This window comes from Phodopus roborovskii, unplaced genomic scaffold (assembly GCF_943737965.1).
Source record: "Phodopus roborovskii unplaced genomic scaffold, PHOROB, whole genome shotgun sequence".
Lineage (NCBI taxonomy): Eukaryota > Metazoa > Chordata > Mammalia > Rodentia > Cricetidae > Phodopus > Phodopus roborovskii.
The window spans coordinates 8298318-8314548 of record NW_026126516.1 but is presented as its reverse complement, the minus strand read 5'-3'; the positions used below and the strand labels follow the sequence as shown (position 1 = coordinate 8314548).

Sequence of the window (16231 nt, the reverse complement as noted above, 5' to 3'; positions counted from 1 at the left end):
AGCCAGGATCTTTGTGGTCCATGAAGCTTATCTTCAGCGCCTGGACTTGCTCGCATTTTGGATTTTCTATGGAACAGAAAGTGGGCATTGGAGGAGCTATCTGGAGTGTTTATTTTCAGGGTTTGTCTGGAAAGACTAAACTGTCACTGTGGGAGGTGGTTGTTTTTAAGGGGGAGTGACCGAGGATCTAATATTTCTGATGCTACCTCTCTTTCTGTCTCTCTGTGTGTGTGTGTGTGTGTGTGTGTCTGTCTGTCTGTCTGTCTGGTATATGCATCAACATTATCCTTTGGTGTTCTGCAGCAATGCTTCAGTGTATAAACCCAAGCCCTGGATAGCTAGAGCGTGTGGATTAGAAGCTGCTTCTGCTGTGCTCTCATTGGTGAGGGGTGCACTTTGACCCCAATCCTGCCTTGTGTGATTCTCTTTCCTGCTTGAGAGGCTTCAGGGCACTTAACACATTTTTTTACTGTTAAGAAAATTCAAGATGTGTTTCTGAGGTAAGATCTTAGCGTTGGAAGGTGGAAGTGTTCCCATGCCACATCTCATTTCTTGATTTTATTCTTCAGTAATATAACTTTCATTTCTTTGTCTTTTCTCTCCTCTTTATAGTCAGAAAATGGGTAAGAAGAGTCGAGTAAAAACTCAGAAATCAGGTACTGGGGCCACAGCCACCGTGTCACCAAAGGAAATCTTGAACCTGACAAGTGAGCTGTTGCAGAGTAAGTGCCTTGTTCTCTACCCCACCCCCATTTCACTTGCCATCATAGGTGACAATGGCTTTCACTCCTGTGCCTGGAGCAGGGGTATGGAGCTCCCTGAGACAGGACCTCATCAGAGCATCTTGTGCTCTGCCCATCTTAGTGTCTGTGGACATGGGCATTGGAGGGTTTCCCTCAGTCCCCTCTTCAAAGACTGTGATGTGGGTGCCTGCTGGGGCACGTGGCTGTCAGATGTCACAGCCGTGGGACATGATCCTCTCCAGAGACCCACAGGCAAGGACAGGTAACACCACTCTTCAGCAGAGTGGTCCTGTACAAACTGCTGAGACTCAGTGTCTGTCCGAAGACACAGATCGCTGTCTCTAGACCCTTGACAAGGACCACATGAGATGTGGGTTGTGAAGATGTGTCCTGGCTGTCAGGCTTACCTTTATTTTCAGCCATTACAGAAGTGTTTCTGGTTTTCACAGGAAGCCCAAGACGTTGTAGTTTGAGATAAAGTGCCATCAGTACCTACACTTGCTTTTTTTTTTTTAATGCTAAAGTACTTTGATAATTCTTGAGTTGTAAGTTTAAGCTAGTGCTGCTATTGCCTCAGACATAGCTAGAATCTTTTGCCCCTGTATTTGGGTTGACCTTTGCCCCTTTATGCCTATGTTACGTGACAGCTAAGTCTCAAGTAATAGAATAGAAATCAGCCAGTGTCAGGTCCTTCCCTGGGTTCTTTGAGCTGCATTACCCCTGCATCTCATTATTGTTACCCCCTTCCCCCTTAGGACACAGGTGGTTCTCAGCCCCGACTCCTGCTTTGCTGTTAGACTTCAGGGCCACAGACAGCACTTGGTGGGGGGGAGAATGAAGTCAGACTGGTAAAGTTCGGCGTCAGCACATAACCAGATCATGTTAATTATTTGCCACATGTTCTTTTCCTTAGTGAGGTGGGGGCAGTGGGTTTGGCAGGAGTATGGGAAGGAGACTGTCTTTAAGCTGGTGTAATATTTAATAAGGCCATGCTGCCAGGAGGCTGGCTGCCAGTGTGTTCCAGGACTGGTAGGTGTTGGCCCTGCAGTTCATCTTTTTCAGTAGACTCTCAGCTTCTTTTTCAACGTGATTGTGCCATCTTTTCTGTAGCTCCTCCAGAGTGCCTGATGCAGCCCATATGCATGGATGGGAGGTAATTGTCCGTATGTCCAGTTTAGCTGTTTTCCTCAGGGAGCGCCTTGACCATCTAGAAGAGATCAGGAAATAGTTTTACATTTCAGCTTTGCTTTCAGATTTTACCTGACATTGTATTCTGAGGAGAGTTACTACAAAGAGGTAGGCACTGGGCAGAGGTACAGTGAGGAGCATCCTTGGGTATCATGTGCTTTGAACAAAGTAAACCCACCCACTCTCTGTATATATTACCCTGGCTGGAGAGTAGTCCTGTCCTGGAATGTAAGCCAAGAACAAGATGGAAACTTTCCTTTTCCTCTAGACTGGCTGGTTAAATTGGAGGAGTGTCTTACTCAGTGGCTTTCACTTTACAGAATGCAGCAGTCCTGCACCCGGCCCAGGGAAAGAATGGGAAGAGTACACACAGATCCGGGCTCTGGTTGAGAAAATAAGAAAGAAGCAAAAAGGTACAGTTGTTGGAATGATGTGGTTGTTGTTTCTGAGTGGTCAAGCCTCAGGTCATTGTGCCTGTCTAGAGGAAAGGAGTCAGTCTCTCAGAGAGACCCCCAGAGACTGTTGTCCACTTGAGAGTGAAAGGCACAAGTGCTGAGCTATGGGGGGAAACATTTGTGCCTGATTTTTATTTTATGATATGTGTGAGCCTTGTTTTAACTGTTTCTTTGGGCATGTCAAGTGGTGTTGATTTGATTAGTATATTATCAAGTGTTTATGACTGACTCTAGCCCATCTCTTGTTTCTGTGAGACAGAGTCTTGCTATGCAGCCCTGGCTAGCCTTGCACTCATGGCAGCCCTTTTGTGTCAGTCTTTCTAGCTGTTGGGTTACAGGTACAAACCGCCACATCCAGCTCCAGCCCATGTTGATTAACAGATAAATTTCTTAAGCTGTGTGGGTTTGTGATTTTGTGTGTGTGTGTGTGTGTGTGTGTGTGTGTGTGTGTGTGTGTGTGTGTTGCTGCTGAGGATTGAACCCAGGGTACATTCTAGGCAAGCCCTCTACCACTGAACTATACCCTAATGCTTTTTTTTTCTTTTAAGATTTGCTTTTATTTTACACGTATGAATATTTTGCCTGCATGTGTGTGTACTAGTGCAATGCTCGTGGAAGCCAGAAGAGGGTGTCAGATCCCAGGAGCTGCAGTTACAAATGGTTGTGCTCCACCATGTGGGGCTGGGGATTAATTGGACCTGGGTCTTCTGAAGAGCAGCCGGTGCTCTTAACTGCTGACTCACTGCGTCTACTCTCTAGCCTCTGCACCCTGCCTCTTAAGCTGGGTTTTTACAGGACATATTTGGTAGCCATCTTAATTATTCTTAGGCAGTTGGCAAAGGGACTGTTCATGATAACCATTGTTTTGTCCTGTAAAGCATGAAAAAGATCGCTATGCACAGCCACATGAAAGGTAGCAAAGACACATTGCAAAAGATGAGACCCCTCTTTGGAGTCTGACAAATAAAGTGGTTGTTCCCCACTTGTCTGAAGTAATCAAGCTGCTCTTCTGTCTGTACACCTGTGACGATGTGGTCTGTAGCTATAGCTCAGATGGCCTTGGACTCCCAGGTGGAGAGCAGGTCCTTTTCAATTGGTTTATTTGGACTTGATGGTATTAGTCATCTCCCATCAAGTAGCCAAAAAAGTCAGTATCTCTCTTAGTAAATACTGTCACTGGGCTGCAATAAAGTTACTGAAGGAGGAGGACTCAGTTCTATTTTAAACTTTACCCAGCTCAACCTTAGTTTCTGTGCATACCTGGCATGGCCTAGAAGAGTGTCAGGAAATACACAGGGAGGTGAAATGGGTTGGGGTCTGTGCTGTTCTTATGCTAATAGCATGCCTCGTGTTGCCCACCTTATCAGAATGTAATAGTTGATTTCTCACCTCCCTGAGTATTGTAAACTTGATGGCAAGTCCAGAAAAGAAGGTGGCTGAGACTCTCCTACCTGGATCGAAAACTTGCTGAACTTATATTGGCTTAGGTCTTCCCTCCTTCCTTCCCACTCGCTTGTCTCTACCACCTTTCTTTTGATTTTTGTATTTGGTTTAAGAAATAAAATATTTCAGATAGAGCTGCAGTTCAATACTCTTCTTTCTTTCAAAGGTATTTGTCTCTACTGTGAACATTTTTATACACACTCTAAATACAAACATTACATAAATACTACCATGCTTGAGTTCAACTTTTTTTCTTTAGTTATACTTTATTATTTTGTGTGTGTGAATGTTTTACTTACATGTATGTAAATATATCATGTGTATGTCTGGTGCTTTAGAGGCCAGAAGAGGGTATCAGATCCTCTGGGACTGGAGTTATGAACTACCACGTGGGTGCTGGGAATCGAACCTAGATCCCTTTTGAGAATAGCCAGTGCTCTTAATTGCTGACTCATCTCTGCAACCACATGCTTGAGTTTTAAGCATACGGTATCACTGATGGTGTTTTATCTGTGGACCCCCTCAGCTCCCACTCAGAGACTCCTCTAGTTGCTGTGTTAGCCCTGCATCTCTGTGTTCCAAATGTCAGGTCTCAAGGCATTCTCATTTCTTCCCGAGCGTCAGTGCACAGAGACTTGCTGCTGATCTTATTTGATTGAGTTTTGTGTTATGGACATTGTGATGAGTGAGATGGCATGTCAGACTTGAGGGGAAAGCTGCTGTGTGGCAGATCCCAGCCACAGTTGTGGTAGCTAAGTCTTCTCTGCCTTTGCCGTTAGCACTATCTATGGTAGCAGCACCCGATGTGCAATGCTCTTGTCATACAGTGTCAGGATGGACTTCTCTGTGACTGGCAGGGAGTTTGGGATTTTAATTCATTTTTCCTGGAGCTTGCTCAGGTATGTAGCATGACTACCTGGTGGTTAGTTTTGATTATTTCAAGACATGGGTGTTAACACATGAGCCAGTGTGAGCTGTGTTCTGCCTGTATGCTCTCGAGCCATGTGATGACATGTGTCCTAAAGTAGCTCTTGTTTCCAACATGGATGATTTAGGTCTGTCTGTTACTTTTGATGGGAAAAGAGAAGATTACTTCCCTGATCTAATGAAATGGGCCTCTGAAAACGGGGCTTCTGTCGAGGGTTTTGAAATGGTTAACTTCAAAGAAGAGGGCTTTGGTTTGAGAGCAACAAGAGACATCAAGGTGAGTTTATTTTCTGTTGGTCTAAGGGGGTTTAAGTGTGTTTGAACCATTGTGTGGTATTGAGATTGAGCTCAAGGTATGGGACAGAGACATTGAGACTTGTCTAAAGCTTTGTGGTTACATAGGCAGCATTCCCCATCCTTTACCTGGCTACATGGGCCGTGAAGAGCCTCAGTCTGACAGTGTTCTAGGAGTCCTGCCCGCTTATGGGGAGATGTGTCATTAATCCCGTCTTAGAGCAAGGCATTTACAAGCCTCCATGCGGAGACAGCAGAGCATACCCGATAGGGTTTTGAGACTTAACTAAGGAAAAGGTGGACGGAGATGGGGGAAGGATAACTGAAAGTGCCACTCATGGAGAGGCAGCACCATAAACGGGCTGGGGAGGGGAGGGGAGGGGAGGGGGAAGGGGAGGAGAGGAGAACTAGACATCTGGAGGGATGCTTTCCCTATAGCCTTCTGCTCTTCAGTCCTGTTGTCCTAAAGAAGAAGGGAAACTTAGTCTGTTTGCCAGTTGGGGAGAAGGAACTGGGTGGTGTGGGTGCTGCTTGCTCAGGATGTTCATTCTGCTTTGTGTTCTCTACCTGTGCCTTACAGGGCAAGCTCACATAAGGGGCCTGTGGGGAGCCAGTGTGCTGTGACTAGGTGTGAGCTTCTGCCTGCTTCTTGAACTCAGCAGGTTATATATTGAGTGACCCATATCTTTCAGTTAGTGAAGAACTTGGGTAGAGGAAATGGATGTTGTTATTTGGTCCCCTCATAACCTCCAACAGCTTTTTGGCCAAGCTCTCATTAACCATTTGTCCTCACAATGCTGACATATTAGATATCTGTTGAGTCTGTACTGTGTGAGAGATAATTCATTTGTTATTATGCTAGATTTATAGAAAAACCTAGAGTTTCTTCCTGTGTGATACTTACAATCTACAGTAGGGAACAACACAGAAAAGTATTCAGACAGTAGACACTGGTAGAGGCAAGATGCCACAGGCATTTTGTGTATCAGGTAAGAAGCCTTACTTATGCCAGGCCTGCCCACTGTTTTAGCTATGTCCAGTCTTACTGGTTCTTTTCTTGGGAACATTTGTCCTCGTAGTCTGGAGGCTGGGAGGTGCAGGGTTAAAGTGCTGTGCATTGAGTTCCACTGAGGCCCTGCTTCTAGTTCTCACCTGGCCCAGTCCCAGCCCTGTCCTCCGGGACAGAGCTCTAGGCATGGGTTAAGCAGCAGAGGTAAACACAGACTTTCATATATCTAAAGATGTGGTAATATGTTGGGCACAGATTAGTGAGGTCAGAGATGTTTGTGGGCTGGTGCTTTAGCTGGCGTTGTCATTTGTATCCCTGTGCAGCATGATTCTGCTCTGCTTCTTGACCTCAGCAGAAGTACTTCACTTTTAACACATGAGGGGTTGGGTTAGAGGTAGGGATTATTTCAGTTTTAGAACTTGAAAGTCTTAAGTATAGCAAGCAGGACAACACACATGATCTACTCCAGATGTTTTACTTGTTTCAAATTACAGCTGAAAGTCTTGTTTTGTTTCATCGGCATAAAAACTATATCATGCTAGTTCTCCTCACAAATAGGATTTTACATCATGCTTCTACTCATTTAACTATAGTAAGTACACATGGAGATATTTAAAACATACCTGATCTTAAAAAGTACTGATGGACAGCTCTGTTGTGTTTCCTTGTGGGCTTTTAGACAGTAGATATGGCTGAAATCATTGTAGCATGTTGTGAGATTCTACTGTTTTCTTTTTTTCTCTAGGCAGAAGAATTGTTTTTATGGGTTCCACGAAAGTTATTAATGACTGTTGAATCTGCTAAGAATTCAGTATTGGGTAAGTATAATTTGTTTATGGCAATGTTCAAGTTATACACATATATAAAATTTCATCTCTGACAACAAAAGATCATATTGGCTGTTTTTCAACTGATGACATAGTCCCTCAAATCCATATTAAATGTTTTCCATTCTATGTCCGAAGAAGGATATATGTGACATGAAATGTTTTATAAGACCTTGGAGTTTTGTGCTGTGATTTTGGTATGTTTGGGTTGTGGCTTTTAAAAGGAGTCCATGGCACTTACACCTCTAACTTCTGGATTGACTCAGGGCCCCTGTATTCTCAAGACCGAATTCTCCAAGCCATGGGAAACATTGCGCTGGCCTTTCATCTGCTGTGTGAGCGAGCCAGCCCCAACTCTTTCTGGCAGCCATACATTCAGACCCTCCCCAGTGAGTATGACACCCCTCTCTACTTTGAAGAAGAGGAAGTACGATGTCTTCAGTCGACACAAGCCATCCATGATGTCTTCAGCCAGTATAAAAACACAGCACGCCAGTATGCCTATTTCTATAAAGTCATCCAGGTGAGCAGGGTGGGGAAGAACGGACCTGCTACTTGTGTCCATTTGACATTGTTCTTACAGGTCTCTAAGCACTTTGCTAAAGAGTATTCAGTACCTTTCTTTGATAATTTCTGTTTTTGCAGAACTACTATCACATAGCTCGAAATGTATCTGGCTTCCTCAGCATTCAGGATCAATACAAGCATCATTTGTTTCTCACTGATTAAAGTCACTAAGCTTTTTGAAAGTGAGATTATAAAAATATTTTACAAGCTGTGAACTTTATGGAATATAAAAAGGTTCCCTGTGTGTAATGTTTCTAGGAAAATTAAAATTGATTTCTAGGGGCAGGAGGCTCAGAGGTTAGGAGCTGATGTTGCTCTTGCATAAGAATGGGGGCTCACTTCCCAGCACTTAGAAGACAGTTTACAGCCATCTGTAATTCCAGTTCCAGGGGATTTGATTTATGCTCTTCTGTGACTTCCTTGGGCAGAAGGCAGTCAAATAGTACACAGACATACATTTGGACAAAAGAGTCATAGATAAAATGAACAAATTTAATAAAAATTAAAAACTTCAAAAAATAGGAAACAGAAATTGCTAAAAGTTAAAAAAATTAGTTTCTATTATATTCATTAGTTGAAAAAATTGACAGTTATGTAAACTTCAAGGTGCTTATGTTTTTCTGTGTGTACTATGTACACATTGTACTATGTACTATGTAGTTGTAAGTGAAAGTGTCATTCACAAATCTCTTTTTGGGAGGGTTGCTTTTGGCCTTCTGTGTTTGGGGTCCATCACTCTGCTCCAGGAAGGGGCAGAGCCAGCATTGCAGTGCCCCCCTGAGCTGAGCGTCTGTCCTGCTGCTCCTCACTGCAGAACAGGAATGAATGATAACGGCTTGTCCTTCCCTTTCATTGGCTGTTGACAGCCTGAACTGGGCTGCTGTAGTTCTTTTAGATATCACTTGTCCCAGAGTGTTTTGTTATGATTTGAAACTGTGGTGATCTTATTTTATTGCTTTATGGAACAGTTTTACTCGCTTTATTTTTATTTATTTATTTACTTATTTTAAAGATGACTTAATTTGTATGTATGTCTCTCTCTCTCTCTCTCTCTCTCTCTCTCTCTGTGTGTGTGTGTGTGTGTCTGTCTGCCTGTCTGTGTGTGTGTCTGTGTGCATGTACACACACTGTGGATGGAACCTGGGGCCAGCACTCTCCCACAAATGTCCATTCATTGTTTTAGCTTTGTAGCATGATTACAACAGAGGAATATCCCTCTCAGAAATACATTTCCCCTCTTGCCACATATTTCAACTATTTCTAAAGTCACATGATCCTTGCCTCATAGAAATTGCTTTGCTTTTCTAGCTTAGGACATTATGAAGAATGGTAATACATAGCTTTTATTTCAGGTTTTCCTAATTAAAAACTGTCGATGGAATCATATTAAATTTTATTTACAATGTCCTGGAGTCTTACACCTGCCATTTCGTGTGGCTTTTTGTCATTTGAAAGTGTTATGCTTTTATTCTTAATTCTCATTTGAGCACCTTGGCAATGTGTATGCCTCTGTGTGTCTGTGTGTCTGTCTGTGTATCTGTCTGTGTGTATTTGTATGTGTGTGTGGAATTTAGGTTATGGAGTGTAGTCACTTATGTGGCTTAGCTGGGAGGCCTTATTAGTAAGGGCATTTGAGTGATGGTCCCTAAACTGGAGGATCCTCTGAGTGTAGCACAGGCAGAACAAAGCCATAGAGGGTAAGCTATGTGACGAAAGCCTAGTGGCCGTGTGGGAAGAGCACGGGTGTGCATCAGGAGATACAGTGACAGATTTAAGGAACAGCTGCTCTGCATTAGCCAGGGACACAGAACGGATGGAATGAACAGGCTGTGGTCCAAGGAGTTCAACATGTGTCTCACTACAGAAAAGTCAAGAATCTGGTAGTTGTTTAGTCCACAAGCCTGGAAGTCTCTGTAGTTGCAGTCTGGTGCTGAAGTTCTAGAGGGTTCCTGGAGAGCTACTGGTCTTCAGTCTATGTGAGGATTCTTAAGAAGTTAAATTTAGTACTGACTGTTGAAACAGGACAGTACATTTGCCAGTAAGAGTGGAGGCAAGCAGGGAAAAACAAAAACAACCCCCCCCCAAAAAAAAAAACCAGTTTCCTTCTTCCATGTCTTTTTATGTGGACCACCACCAGAAGGTGCTACCGGGTTAGGTAGATCTTTCTTCAAATAATCCAGTTAAATGAAATCTCTTAATAGGAGTGTCTGTCAGTTCTGGATGCAGTCAAGTTGACAACCAAGATTAGCCATCACATTCATTGAAAACCATCTTTTGAGTCCAGCTGTTTTTTCTTGTTTTAGAATAGTCTCACTTCTGAAAGTGTTGAGTCACAAATCAGAGTAAATACAGATGTCACTATTGTTTGTTGTGTGTGTGCCGTTGCCGTCTCTCCTCCGGAGCAGTGAAGGTCTCTTTCTCATGCTTTTCCAGGCTGCTGCTCAGTGCATTATCATTGTCTTAGCTCTCAGGAAGACAGAAGAGATATTATTAGCATTTTCATCACTTGATCTGCATTTAGGGGGATCTGTGTTTTGTTTGTTTATGGTTTCTTTCTTTTGTTTCTTTTTCTTTTTTTGCATTGAGGATCTTTTTTTCCTGGAACATGAAAACCCTTCCCCAGGGAAATATGTGTGAGATTTGTCATAGACCTTTCTAGGTCATATTCCATTTGTAGTTACTATGATTTCCACATGTCTGTATATTGCTTTAGAACTGTTCTCATAGGACTGCTGGCTTTGTCAAGGCTCAGAGTAAGTGCTCCGCACCTCTGTGTGTCTTTGGTGTGACCCTAGACAGACCTGTGCTCATTAGTAGAGAGCATCACATCATTCCCTAGTGTTTGGAGTTTCCTTCTAAATGCATCATGACTAATTTCTAGTAATCAGACATTTCTTTAGGATTTTCTTTCTGTTGCTTTTTTATTTTAATTTTTTTTTTTTTTTTTTTTTTTTTTTTTTTTTGTCTTCTATTTCTTGATTGTCTAGAACCTAGACAAAGTGTTTCCTGTGTTCTCTTTTCCCAACATGTTTCTTTGGTCAAGGGCTTTTTGGTGTGGGCACTTTGTTAGTTCAAGTGAAATGACTTTAACTTGCTTCATAGAGTTTGTTTTAAAATGGAGTCTTGCCAGGCCTCTGTTCTTCTCCCTTGTGTACTGGAGGCTTGGGTGTCTGGTCTTCCAGGCATCCTTCCAGATCCTGCATTGTAGTCTTTTCTTCCCTTTTTTTTTTTTTTTTTTTTCCCTAAGAGCAGGCAAGTAAGACTTTATTGAGGAGTAACAGCTCCTGCAGCAGGGAGAACCTGAAAATAGGTTATCAGAGATTGTATTCTTAGGTGCTTAGCAATCTTTGTATCCTACAAGGGCATAAATGAGCATATGATGGCCTCAGGCAGGCATTCAGAGTCCACCTGGTGTTGACACAGCACCTGCTGGTGGAGCATTGTACTGCAGTTTGATTTTACCGCTCCAAGTACCAGAGCTAAGTTTAGAAAGTGAGTGAGCCACATGCTAGAAAAGGCTGCTAATGGGTGAGAGCCCTCAATAGGGGTAAAATTCCCATTGGTTGCAAACAGGAGCCGGAGAAGAAAGCTCTGTTGGTAGAAGGCAGAACCTGGCTTTTCCAGCTTGCAGCTCTATAGCTGTGCAGATGCTCCTAGCAAATCAGGGCATAACCACAGGTCAGCTCCATGTGAGGCTTTCACATGGCAACACGTAACCAGTTTCGTAGTAGAAGTCAGTAGAAAAGTAGGATTGGGCTTACACTTGGATTTAAAAAGCAGGCACTTGTGTGAAAGTGAATCGACTCCAGTTAGGTTTTACTCCTTATTATGCTGAGTGATCAAGTGGAAAACAGATCTGAGGGTGAGCTGTCCGTTTAACTGATAACTGTATCATGTAGCATTTCAGATGGGGACATGGAGCATCAGCTTGCGTTGATGATAAGAATTTTCATAAAGACCCATTTTCCTGTGTTGAGACTTTAAAATCTGATACAGGTTTAATGGGATTTAAAATTCATTCATTTCCCAGTTTATCTGAATTGTTGCATGTTACTTGGATTTCTTCTTGTGGAAAAAATGATTTGTGTATTAGTTGTATATCTTGTTTAAATATGAGAGAATTCATTTGTAGCAAGTTCCCACTCTCTTTCCTCTTTTTCTACTTCAGAGTGGAATATGGCAGTCTTGAACTGGGCATCTTTCCTGGACAAGCAACTTCCAGCTAGCCAGGGCTATGGTGAACAACCATAGTTCCAGTTACTGCTGCACCTGCTGCAGCCTTTTCTTAGTATGGGACTCTGCCAAGAAGCAGAAGGAGATGCCACTTTTGTTTCTTGGTGTGCCATGGCAGTTGTGGCTAAAAACAGTTGTTTGTTCTGTTTGCTGTGGCTTTACTTGTATCTGTCACATAGCAGCACAGGATGTGCACTTGCTGTCACATGGGAAAATCCTTTAACACACAAGCCTTTTAGGAACGTGCACTCAATTATGTGGAAGACTTATGTGAGCTCTAGCTTGTAATGTATACTGTCTTTAGATGCTTTGTAGGATTAGAGGTCAGAAACTGTAGGTGGTATCCAACTGTGTGTGTGTGTGTGTGTGTGTTGTTAGGGCCATTGGGCCACACTTCCAACTTCACAAAGGTTTTCTGTGACCCTGGCACTCTTTTGGAGGGTACTTGGTAGAAATCACTCTTTTGTAATTTCCTGATAATTTCTCAAGTTAGTTTGAGATTATGCATTTTTGGCAATAATGTGTAGAAGTTACACCCTGCTCAGTTGTTTACCTTTTAGTCTGAAATACTTTTATCCTCATAGACAAGTTATAAAAATAAGGTGTAGAGTTCATACTTTGCCTAGTTTGGCTTAGTAACGCCTTATGCAACCACAGTGTACCAGAGTGTAAGATGTGAGCTAGGTGGTCAGTGGTGGCACAGAGCTCCCCCTAGCCTTACCTCGCTGCTGACAGTTTATCTTCTCAGTCACCTCCAGACCCTGGCACTGTTTTGAAGAGTACTCTGGAAGCCACTTTGTACACAACTTTCATTTAATATTTATCTGAAGTTTTTTTTTTTCCCACGTTAAACTGAGATTATGTTTTTGGCAAGAGTACCATAGAAGTCAAATTGTGTCCTTCTCAGGGAACACATAAATTAATGTTCTTTATTAATGTCTGTTCCAATGAGGTGGATGCTTTGACAGTAAGCAGATACCCTGTTCTCAATTACTAGTTTTGTGCCTATCACTGTCCTCTGCAGTAGGCATATATGACTATAGTGTGTGCCAACTGGAAGTTTTCTGTTCTGTTTTTCTTCTACTTGGAGGAATAGCTGCCCCTACTTCCCTATTTGTTGATTTATTCAGTGGTTCATGTCAACAAGGATTCCTAGATACTTGTTTAATTTGATAGGTTTTGTGATCCATTGCTTTCACTATTGATTTGATACACAATGTTGTTCTTTGGTTTGAACTATTTGGTTCCTGTGTACAGTAGCTGTTGGAGCCACGGTGGAAGTTAGGAGGTGTAAAAGGGCAGTCACAATTTTTGCTTTCATGGTGTTCCTTTGACTTTTCTGGGAGCCTTTTCTGTTCAGGTTAGCAACATCCTTTTATGGAATGCTTGTGGGGTTATCCTGAAGAAGCACAGGGCTGAGGGTGGGTAGGAGGGACATATCATTAGCAATTCATGGCTGCAAATGGCAGTTCCTGTGGGGCAGAGCTGTGACCATGCCTTTGTGGCTGGAGAGGAGAAGCACAGGGACAGGGCTCCCGGCTGTTGCTTGTTTTATCAGAGGTGCGCCGGGGTGGAGTGTGTGGGAGAAGCACTCTATACCCACTACACCCTCAGACCTCCTTGATTCTCGTCCAAGTGCTTCGCTCTTTCCAGTGTTCCAGAGGGAGGGATGTGTCTCCATTGTGCACGTGAGGAATGGAAGATGCGGGAGCTGCTTTCTGGTGCTGTTTTGTGTGTATTTTAAAAATCTGGTTTAGGGCAATCCTGTTGTACCCAGGCCTTGAGCTTCTAACTGCAGCTCAGTGGGCCAGTCTTTGTTTTTAAGCTTATTTTTGGTTTTAATTTTGGAATCAAGAAGTTGTAGTTTGGGGCTGGAGAGATGGCTCAGAGGTTAAGAGCACTGACTGCTCTTTCAGAGGACCCAGGTTTGATTCCCAGCCTGTACTTGGTGGCTCACAACCATCTGTAATGAAATCTGGTGCCCTCTTCTGGCCTTCAGGCAAGAAATAAATCTTTGAAAAAAGAAAGAAAGGAAGGAAGGAAGAAAGAGAAGTTGTAGTGTAAAGGCAGAGCAGTCTGGTGTAAAATCTTTCAAGGTATTACATGTACAGGACCAGGGTGTGGCCTATTGACTGGGTGTCGTGTCCTTACAGGCAGGGCCATTCTTTGAGCCTGCTGGACATTTCTTTCAGAACATTAATGAAGTGTCCAGTCCCTTAGACTACCTCTCTGCCAGAATTGGACAGTATATGTCCTTGGAAGACATAAATTCTTCACATTCATCCTTGGGTTCTGCAGAAGCTGGCAGTGTGCCAGTCCTTCTTCATTGTCATCCTTACCTAGCCAACTTTTCACGGTACAGAAAAAAGCAAATAACCAGAAGCTGAGGAGGAGCCCAGGCTGGTATGTCCACTGGAGCTGTCAGTGCCCCTGCTGTCTTGGCTGCAGCTGCTGGCTATCTTGAAATGTCTTGAACTGTGTCCTTGCTTGTTCCTGATAGGCATTCTCGTCATTTCTCATGTGAGTTCAGTGTGTAAGAGTGTCTTTGTTCTTTGTGAGGTTCCCACATTTGTGCATTATTACTCATTTAAACATGTATCTGATGTTCATTTTCACAAGAAAAGGCTGTGGAGGTGCCGTCTTAAATCTGAGTTTCTCACTGTGCCCGCTTGTTTTGTATAATGCCATTGCAATTCCAATAGAGTCTTCCTTTATTAGACTCTTCAGGAGTTTAGTGCCTTTGTTTCCTCTATTTTTTCTGCCTTTAGTTTCAGTGACCTCTGGGAGAGTTTTTCCTGTGTCCATGGTTCTGTTTGGGGAAAATATACCTCGTATCATGTTTGTGCTGAGAGGTGGGCCCTGGACTGCACGTAGTGCTGTGTCCATATGAGTCTGGGACACTGTACCTATTCTCATGTCCTTCTATGGGAGCTCCTCAGATTAGACTCCAGCATGTGCAGCCAGCCCTGTTCACTGTAGCACTCCTACCCTCTGGTGCCCCATGCTGAACCCTGGCCTCCCTGCCTGCCTGGCCTGTTAGAATTCAAACTTGTGGCTCAGCTTAGGAGTAGACATCCAATAAAGTAATATATTTGTATTCTCCCTAGTACCAGATGTTCACCTGGTAGAGAAGCACCCGTATGGATGCCGTACATACAAAATCCCTGGTAACAGGACCCAGGCCTGATAATTCTCCAAAAAAGGAGAGAGGAAGGAAAATGACACCATCCATGCTCATTGGCATTTCAGTTTTAGCTGCTGCTCCAGCATCCTAGAGGTGTGTCCCAGTGTTCCATGTCCTTTGGCCTTGGTTTCTGTCCTAAAGCAGACCGATATCTGGTAGCATATCATGTTTCCTTACTTCCTTCTCCTCAGCTAGAATGCTACTGGCTGAAGTCAGGATAGCTAGAGACGACACAGAGAGAGTGCTTGGTAATTATTTATTGACTGAAGTCATAGCTGAAGTAGCAAACAACTGCCATTCAAAGTAAAACAAAACTGGTGGGCATGCACTCTGCAGCCCACTGGAGCTGTGCTTATATCGGCATCATTGAGGAACTGCGTGTTGGGATGGATCCCAGGGATGGTGGACACGCATTGTCCCCTGAGCTGCAGCCCTGTGTTGACTATAAGTTCAGTTTGGAAGGTTCCAGAGCCAGCACTCTAATCTGCTGGCCTCCCAGGTCAGTTCAGAATCACTAAAGCCACTGTTGACATTGTGTGATGGGCTCTTTCACAGACTGCAATGGGCCAGGTGTTCTAGCCTGTCAAGTATTCTGCTACACCCTCAGCCCTCCCCACTTTTCTGAGATGGCATTGTTATCTAGTGCAAGGTGGCCCAAACTTTGCATCTAGCCTTTACTAGTTTCAAATATGTTATCTTCCTGACTTGGCCACCCCAACTGCTGGGATTACAGGTGTGTTGCCAGCATGTCTTGTTAAGTCTGTTCTTTTTAAATGGGGGTGTTTGTCTGTATCTTGTGTTCACATTTTGGAGTTTCCAGGATTTGTAGAAGATCCTCAGCCATGTTTCCACGACAATGTGGATGAACTCTCTGTAGATTCGGGGTCAGGCTTTTTTCTGTAGATTGTGAAGTGCTGTCATTCATTTAGATACACTTTTCTTCATCCTGGAATGGCTTTTGACCCTTCCAGCCTAGGAACATCTACACAGCTATCAGGGATCTTTTTGGAATATAGATGACACCCTTTCACCCCCCTACCTCCCCTTATACTTGGAGTAAACTGGGAAGGCAAGGCTGCTCTGGCGCTGGTTGGTCCCACCCCTCTCAACACTCCCTTTCTTCTGGCCTTCCCTCAAAGCTCCTAGGACTTGATGAGCCTTTGCTCCCACAAGAGCCTTCCCCAAATCTCCAAAGCAACTCTTCACCTTACGGTTTTAGCTTAGAGTCTTCCTGAGTGTGCATTTCCCTGATAGGATTCCCTGTCACCCTTGCTGTGTGCTGCTCATTTCTTTATAGCCTCAGCACTATCTGGAGCTGGAGTTGCTTTTGTCTTTGTTACCTCTGTCCTCTGTCATGTGAG

At 43.5% G+C, this 16231-nt stretch overlaps 1 protein-coding gene across 1 annotated transcript in view; it reads left to right on the top strand.

Moving 5' to 3' along the window:
* The first annotated feature begins 478 nt into the window (after positions 1 to 478).
* Setd3 (SET domain containing 3, actin histidine methyltransferase) overlaps positions 479 to 16231 on the top strand; it is a 51097-nt gene continuing 35344 nt past the window's right edge. The window contains exons 1-6 of the mRNA XM_051196580.1: positions 479 to 500; positions 613 to 722; positions 2252 to 2344; positions 4885 to 5033; positions 6805 to 6877; positions 7153 to 7409. Coding sequence (XP_051052537.1) covers positions 620 to 722; positions 2252 to 2344; positions 4885 to 5033; positions 6805 to 6877; positions 7153 to 7409 — 675 coding nt within the window. The 5' untranslated portion in view covers positions 479 to 500; positions 613 to 619. The remainder of the gene's footprint in view (positions 501 to 612; positions 723 to 2251; positions 2345 to 4884; positions 5034 to 6804; positions 6878 to 7152; positions 7410 to 16231) is intronic.